Source organism: Bidens hawaiensis, unplaced genomic scaffold (genome assembly GCF_021521415.1).
Source record: "Bidens hawaiensis isolate Kalapana, Puna unplaced genomic scaffold, B.hawaiensis_p1.1 tig00025860_1, whole genome shotgun sequence".
Taxonomy (NCBI): domain Eukaryota; kingdom Viridiplantae; phylum Streptophyta; class Magnoliopsida; order Asterales; family Asteraceae; genus Bidens; species Bidens hawaiensis.
Window position 1 is genome coordinate 197,252 of NW_027494156.1, and position 7,428 is coordinate 204,679.

The window sequence follows — 7,428 nt, forward strand, 5'->3', positions numbered from 1 at the left end:
ATAAAATAAAATGATCAAACATTTATTAATTTGTGTGTTTTAGGTCCCATGACATTTAAAATGAGACGAAGGGGTATAAACTAGTTCGATACAAACTTTAAATGAATCGATCTCAAATAATTAATTATAGACTGACCAACATCCATAATTAAATTAAAATTCATCCATTAGAATTTGTTGATCTTTTAAGCTATAAATGTGGGGCACATCACACATCATGTGAAGGCTCACGAACCATAGCAAAGTACACATCACACATGTGCCATAATTATGTACTTTGTGACTTGTAACGTCTTACGTCCTACAAGATTTGAAAACATTTTCAAGCTTAAAAGTCTAATAAATATCATCAACAAAAAGCCACAATTTTTTTTTTAAATATCAATATGACAATCTTTAAGCTAAACACATTATCAGTCGTTCGGTTACAAAAAACGTTACATAACACTAATAAAGTTGCCATTAGGCCTTTCTGGCCAGAGGATTTCCCCCTTTTGGGGTTTCCTCATGGAAAGGTATCAGGTTCGAATTTTTGAAGCGTCAGACTAATGACTGACGGTTTTCAAAGCTTAAACTCAGGTGTTGATAATTGGTAGACTTAATGGGTTATCCATAGTCAGAAGTCAGAACTAGGGGTGTGAATGGATCGGTTTGGCACGGTTTTGGGTCATACCCATAACATAAGTGACATGTCGGCTAATGGAAAACCATAACCATAACCATAACCAATCCATTGTGGTGGTTTTGGTTAATCGGTATTGAATGTTATAACGAGCCGGTTATGGATCAGTTAACCATAACCAAAACAATATAAAACGGGCCTAAAATTTTGATACCAAATATATTAATAAAATAACATGACATAATACAACAAAATATATAATTCATAGTATTAAGCTATATTAATATCAAATATAAAAAAGGCTTTATATAATCCAACAACTAAATTCAAGTTAAACCGATAACAAGCGTTGAACCAAAAACATCAAAATGGTATAATCTAACAATATGTTTGGTGCAGGTTAATCCCAAACATAATTGTTGGTTAAATAAATGAGCCGGTTAACAAAAACCAACCAACATATGACGCTTTTCAAAAATTCATTAAACTGACCTTCCGGTTATGTCAGTTATCAGTTAAAATCAGTTCGGTTATGATTTAATTAACGGTTATAACAAACACTAGTGAAGTAGTTAATGATAAAAATGAACTGAGTATCCATCAATAAACAAAACTAGAGCTACAAACATAATGCTGCAATATCATGAGGCTACAAATTCAGATCAAACTTATGATTCAAACTCAAACTCGAATCCACCATTAACCGATTCGGCAACTGGTACGGAGCTCTTTCGCTCGCTCGCTCCTTCCTCTTCGCCAAGAACTTATGCAGCGACGATCGTCTCGCTATTGGCAAATCCGAACCGTTCATTTCGAAAGCCTCATAGGGAGAATGTGAGTTCTGGTAACCGCTCGCGGTTAAAATAATATCTCTGGCTTTATCTGCAGATACATTATCAAACACTGCAACTTGTCCTTTGTAGAATATAGTCATTGGACCTGTGCTGGATTCTGGTGTTGAATCAGATGGAGTACGGAAGGAGTCTACGGTAACGAGTTGAGGAAGGAGTGTAACAGTAACGGATTTCGGTGTTGTGTTAACTGGAGTTTCAATTTTGCTTAAGAAATCGATAGTTGTCTTGTTCGTGTTCGTTGCAGGTGAATATAGATTTTGTTTTGCTGTAATGAAGTCAGGTGAAAAAATGTTAGATTATTTGAAATTTCAGTGATTTGGATTTGAATTCGATCGAAATTGTGTAAAATGCTGATCAGCCAGAAGTTCGTTTATTTAAATTTGTTCATTTAATTAAATGAATTAACGTGAACACATGTTTTGCTTGTTCGGTTCGTTTACAGTCTTAGAAAAGTTACTCGGAAATACACAAATTTACGCTTGTAAACAAATTGAATGTTCGTTTATTCAACATGAACAAAAATTCACGTTCATTTAGTTAAATGAACAACTAGGGTAGGCCTGTAAACGAACCGGTCGTTTATGAACACTTCAGCTAGAAGTTTGTTTATTTAATTTTGTTCATTTAATTAAACGAATTAACATGAATACATGTTTTGCTTGTTCGGTTCGTTTAAAGGCTTGGAAAAATTGCTCGGAAATACTGAAATCTATGCTTGTAAACGAACCGAATATGTGTTTATTCAACATGAATAAAAATTTTCGTTCATTTAATTTAATTAAATGAACAAATATGAACGCACGCTTTTGGTTCATTCAGTTCGTTTATAGTGCCTAGAAAAAAATAACAAATAGTTAACTCTATTCCTGTAAACGAACCGAATGTGTGTTTATTCAACATGAACAAAAAAATTTGTTCGTTTAATTTAATTAAATGAACAAACACTTTTGTTCACTCAGTTCGTTTATAGGCCTAAAAAAATAATAAATAGTCAACTCTATTCCTATAAACGAACCGAATGTGTGTTTATTCAACATGAACAAAAAATTTTGTTCGTTTAATTTAGGTGCTGTTTGTTTTTGCAGACATAAACTGTCTGCAAGCTGATTTCATCTGTTTTCATGTCTGCAACTGAAGATGTGGTCTGAAGATCTGCAAGCTGAAAATATAAGACTGTTTGTTTTTATAAGCTGATACTGTCTGCATAACTGTCAAACTTATCTCACAAGATAGAAGTCATTTATTCAAGTTACATAGAAAATATAATAATAAAACCAAGTTTAAAAACACAAATAGTGAAATAAACTCAAAGTACATTATTTTGCATTAATTCTTGTGCTATCTGATCTCGAAGTTGACTCATGAATTCACGGTCCGCTGCACTTCCATGTCGATCTACTTCTTCTTCACCACCATCTACCTATCCTCCCTATTTCTTCAAGACATGTTTCTAATAAGCATTTAACAGCCTCATCCGTCCATTGTTGTCGACCATCATTAGTTTCCATCTAGAATTAAATCACACTTAACATACAAGACAAACTGCTCTAATAAACAACACAAAACAGCTCAAAAAACTGCACAAAACATGCAGCAAAACTGCTCTAATAAACAGCACAAAATATGAATGAAAGGGAAACCATCAGGTAAGACGACTAAAGTTTCAAGCTTTAATGCTTAATTAAGTTACCAAGAAAAGGTCTTTAAGGCAATATGAATGATACTATGATAACAACTGATAACTAGTATATTAGTATATTACAAATATGTAGAGGACCTACCTCTTTAGACATTCTCAAAACATATACATAAAGGCAAAGGACGATTGCAATTCTGAAGAGGTTTTACTTGATTAAAGTCATGAGCATTGACTTTAATCATTGTGTGTTTAATTGGAGATAACTAAATTCAGTGGATGTCAAAGTCAATGAAAAATGCAGGATTGCATGGCTGTTTAATAAGCAAGTAATTTTCTGTCTTCAATACTCATTGTGTGTTTAGCACAAAAAATACAAAGACCAATTCTTAAATTTAGTTATCTCCCAAAAGAACTTAAAATGTCACGAAACCTACCCAAAATTAGAGATGAGCCCGGGATGGTACCGGTACCGATCCCGAAAACTTGAAATATTATTAAGATGATGAGAAATGGACTCATCCTAAGATACTAAATGTACCAAATTACCCTGCCACCACTTCAGTTTGGGTATCGTCTAATAACCGAACCGAATCGTGCTCGGCCATCAACCTAAGATACTAAATGTACCAAATTACCCTGCCACCACTTTAAACTGAAATATACTTTTAACAAAAACCAGATTGAAATTGAAAGAAATAACTCAGATAACAGCCCAAAAAATATATTAAGTTTAAACAAAAATGAATAAACTTTATAAATGATATCATATGTGTTTTAAATTATTTGTTAAGCATTAGTTAGTAACTTTATTTTGACCAAATTCAACCACATAATCAAGCAAGTCTCACACAGGCATTTCATCGAGCACTTGGTATGCATTTCTTAAAAAACAATGCAAACATATTCTTTCAGCCCCATAATAACAAATTTAATCAACAATCATCATATTAAGCACTCATGGTTATAAGTTATCACATAAGAGTTTAGTACCTGCAAGTGGATGACCAGTGAGTGATTCAATTGATAAGAAATTGTGGATTCGGTGGGTTTTAGCAGATATTCTAAACACAGAAGGACACTCAATTTTCAAAATATGAAGCTTTTATCAAAATATGAGAATGATTCAATGGTTCAATCTTCGTGATCGCTAGGAATTTCTCAATTTAAACTGTTGTAATATTATACCTAAACCCGACCCCCCCTAGTTTAGGGTTTTGTTTTTCAATCAACACCATGGGAGGGGCTGGTCGGAGGAGAAGAGGGAGGTACCTGGCCGGAGGAGAAGAGGGCGGTCACCGGAAAAATGATCGGAGGAGGAGCGCCTGATGTTGTGTGCGTACCTGGTTGGAGGAGAAGAGGGAGTAGGGTTTTGTGAAGATGTTATAAGAATGAGATCCCTGTCTTATTTTTGAAGAGGAAATAAGATGTGTTCAGATCTGTTTAAAAAAAAAAAACAAACAGTCTTCAAGGGAGACGTCTGCGCGCCTGCAGACATAAGCTCCCTTGAAGATGTTTGAAGAAAAAACAAACACCCCCTTAATTAAATGAACAAATATGAACAAACACTTTTGTTCATTCGGTTTGTTTACGGGCCTAGAAAAAATAATAAATAGTCATGTCTATTCCTATAAACGAACCGAATGTGTGTTTATTTAACATGAACAAAAATTTCGTTCATTTAATTTAATTAAATGAACAAATATGAACACACGCTTGGTTCATTGGTTTATTCGGTTCGTTTATAGTGCTAGAAAAATAATAAATAGTCAAGTCTATTCCTGTAAACGAACCGAAAGTTCATGAACAGTTCATTAAACAAACGTGAACAAAACTAACCGAACGTTCGATTCGTTTACAAATCAAGAAGGAAAAGAACCTCAGATGCATACCTTTAACAACGTCGAAATTCGCATTGATTCCAATATCTATTAAACTGCCTTTCTCTTTGAGAAACAAACTTAACCGGTTGCACGTCATCGCAAAGGTGGACCTATTATCTTTGCCGGTGCCTGAATAATAATATTTGTTAGCTGTGGACATATTGTATTGATCGGAATATTGATATTAATATTATAGAAAAGATAATGTGATGAGAATATGATATGAGATGAGAGAGGTTTGAGGTTTTATATTAAAGGCAGTTAGTTGTTGAAGAGAGAGAAATAAAAGAAAAAAACACGTGTTAATTGTGTTCAAGAAGAAAAGTGTATAAAATATTACTATGATTTTCGGCTGGGAAATAGCGGGAGAATCAAACACGAGATTTACTCTGAGTCGACATTAGGCGACAAGTTTTTATTTTATTTTTAAATTATTTGTTAAAAGTCATTATATTTTATTAAATATAGCATGTTAGGGTTTGCAATTCAGAAAGGGGTGGCGGCGCAGCTTGTTGCCCGCCTACCTGCTATGTTGTTGTAATATCTATGTTTTTATATAATGAAAAGTTTGTTTTAAAATATATATATATATATATATATATATATATATATAGATGCCTAACTTGAACTATTGAGTATTGAGCTACTAGAATTAGGGATGACAATGAGTCAGGTTTAGGTATTTCCAAACTCATATCCGATTATTAAAGTCCGTCTCAAACCCGTCGGGTTTTAATCGAGTAATTACCTGTCGGGTTTCGGGTTTACTCGTCGGGTTTCGGGTTACGGGTTACTTATCGCGTTTTGACAAAATACCCATATGGTATATTCGACCAAAAAATTTGTCGGCTTTTTATTGGATTTTGAACAAATATAACTAATCAATAACAAACAATGATTACCGTAAAAATAAAATGTCTCAAATAGTTGTTATAAACAAGTTTTGACAAAAAATATATGTAGAATATACTATATATAATTATATATAATATACAAAAAGTTATGTCGGGTACATCGGGTATATAATCGGGTAAATGGGTAAATGTTATCGGGTAATCGGGTATTCTACAAATCCCAAACCCACAAAAAATTTCGAAATTAACCCAAACTCATCCCAAACCCTAATGGATCGAGTATTACTCATCCCATTTATGTCCGGTTTTGGATTTTATCATCGGATTCGGGTTTCATTATCAACCCTAATTAGAAGTAATCATTTGTGATTTTGTTTTAACTTAGAGATTTACTCTGAGTCGATATTAAGCAACAAATTTTATTTTATTTTATTTGTTAAAGTCTTTATATTATATTATTATTAAATATAGATACCTAACTTGAACTATCGAGTATTGAACTACTAGAAGTCTAGAAGTAACCATTTGTGATTTTGTTTTCACTAAGAGATTTTGCTAACTCACGCATTGTGGTGGAAATTTGATAGGTATCAATTGTTGTGGTAATTTTTATTGAAATTAATTATTACTAGTTTGTTAATAATTAAAGTTAATTGTTATTATTATTTAATATTTAATTCAAATTTGTGAGTGATTTAACTATCATGTTTTTCCATATGTTTAAATGTAAAAACTGGTACAGGAAATACAAACTTTAAAATTGTAATGTTAATTTAGGTTTATAATTCCATTGTTCGCCTCACTTAATTTCTAACTCGGTAACTTGCATGTATTTGTTAAGAAATATGTATATTACATGATTATCGTAATTCTTTACCTAGTACGCTGCCTTTGTTTTTTAACAGCTCTCTAACTAGTCTTTACATTTTTTAAACAAATTACAAAAAAGGTTTCGATAATTCAATTTATGGTATTACGATAAATCAAGTAAAAGTTTGGTTAGCTTTAAAAGGTTGAGTTTTTCTGCTAGGTTGTATTACACTTAATTCAATTTATGGTTCCATATTTGCTCACACATAATCTTCACTAACATAAATATCTTCTACATACTTTATATCATAGTTTTGAAAAATATTTTCCTGTCTTTACATTTTACTATTCACAAATTACGAAAAAAAAGTAAGATGTATATAACATTACAACGGAACAAAGATGGAATAGTACAAGTTTATCATTCTATAAAAACTTTACTACTCTTAATTAACAAAACAAAAACAATGATATAATTAAATATTACTTTAGTATTTTATGAATTCATTACTCTTAATTAAAATGTCTAAGAGCTAACAATAATACGAATAGAAAACAAACACAATGATATAATTAAATATTACTTTAGTACTTTATGAATTCAAATAGAAAAAAAAGCACATTTGGTTCCCATGCAAAAAACGTGACCGGTGCCACCACAGAAACAGATGTATAATATTAAAATTCATTTTTTAGTATTATTATTATTATTATTATTATTATTATTATTATACCGACATAAACAAAATGCAACGTGAAACCCGACATA

At 32.0% G+C, this 7,428-nt stretch overlaps 1 protein-coding gene across 1 annotated transcript; it reads right to left on the reverse strand.

Moving 5' to 3' along the window:
- Positions 1–1,215: 1,215 nt before the first annotated feature.
- LOC143572448 (protein TIFY 10A-like) lies at positions 1,216–5,226 on the reverse strand. Its single transcript, XM_077057613.1, has 2 exons — positions 5,005–5,226; positions 1,216–1,741 (listed from the first exon to the last, which is right to left on the reverse strand). Exons 1-2 carry the CDS (start codon positions 5,153–5,155, stop codon positions 1,272–1,274), a joined length of 621 nt encoding a protein of 206 aa, XP_076913728.1. The 5' UTR covers positions 5,156–5,226; the 3' UTR covers positions 1,216–1,271.
- Between the last annotated feature and the right edge of the window lie 2,202 nt (positions 5,227–7,428).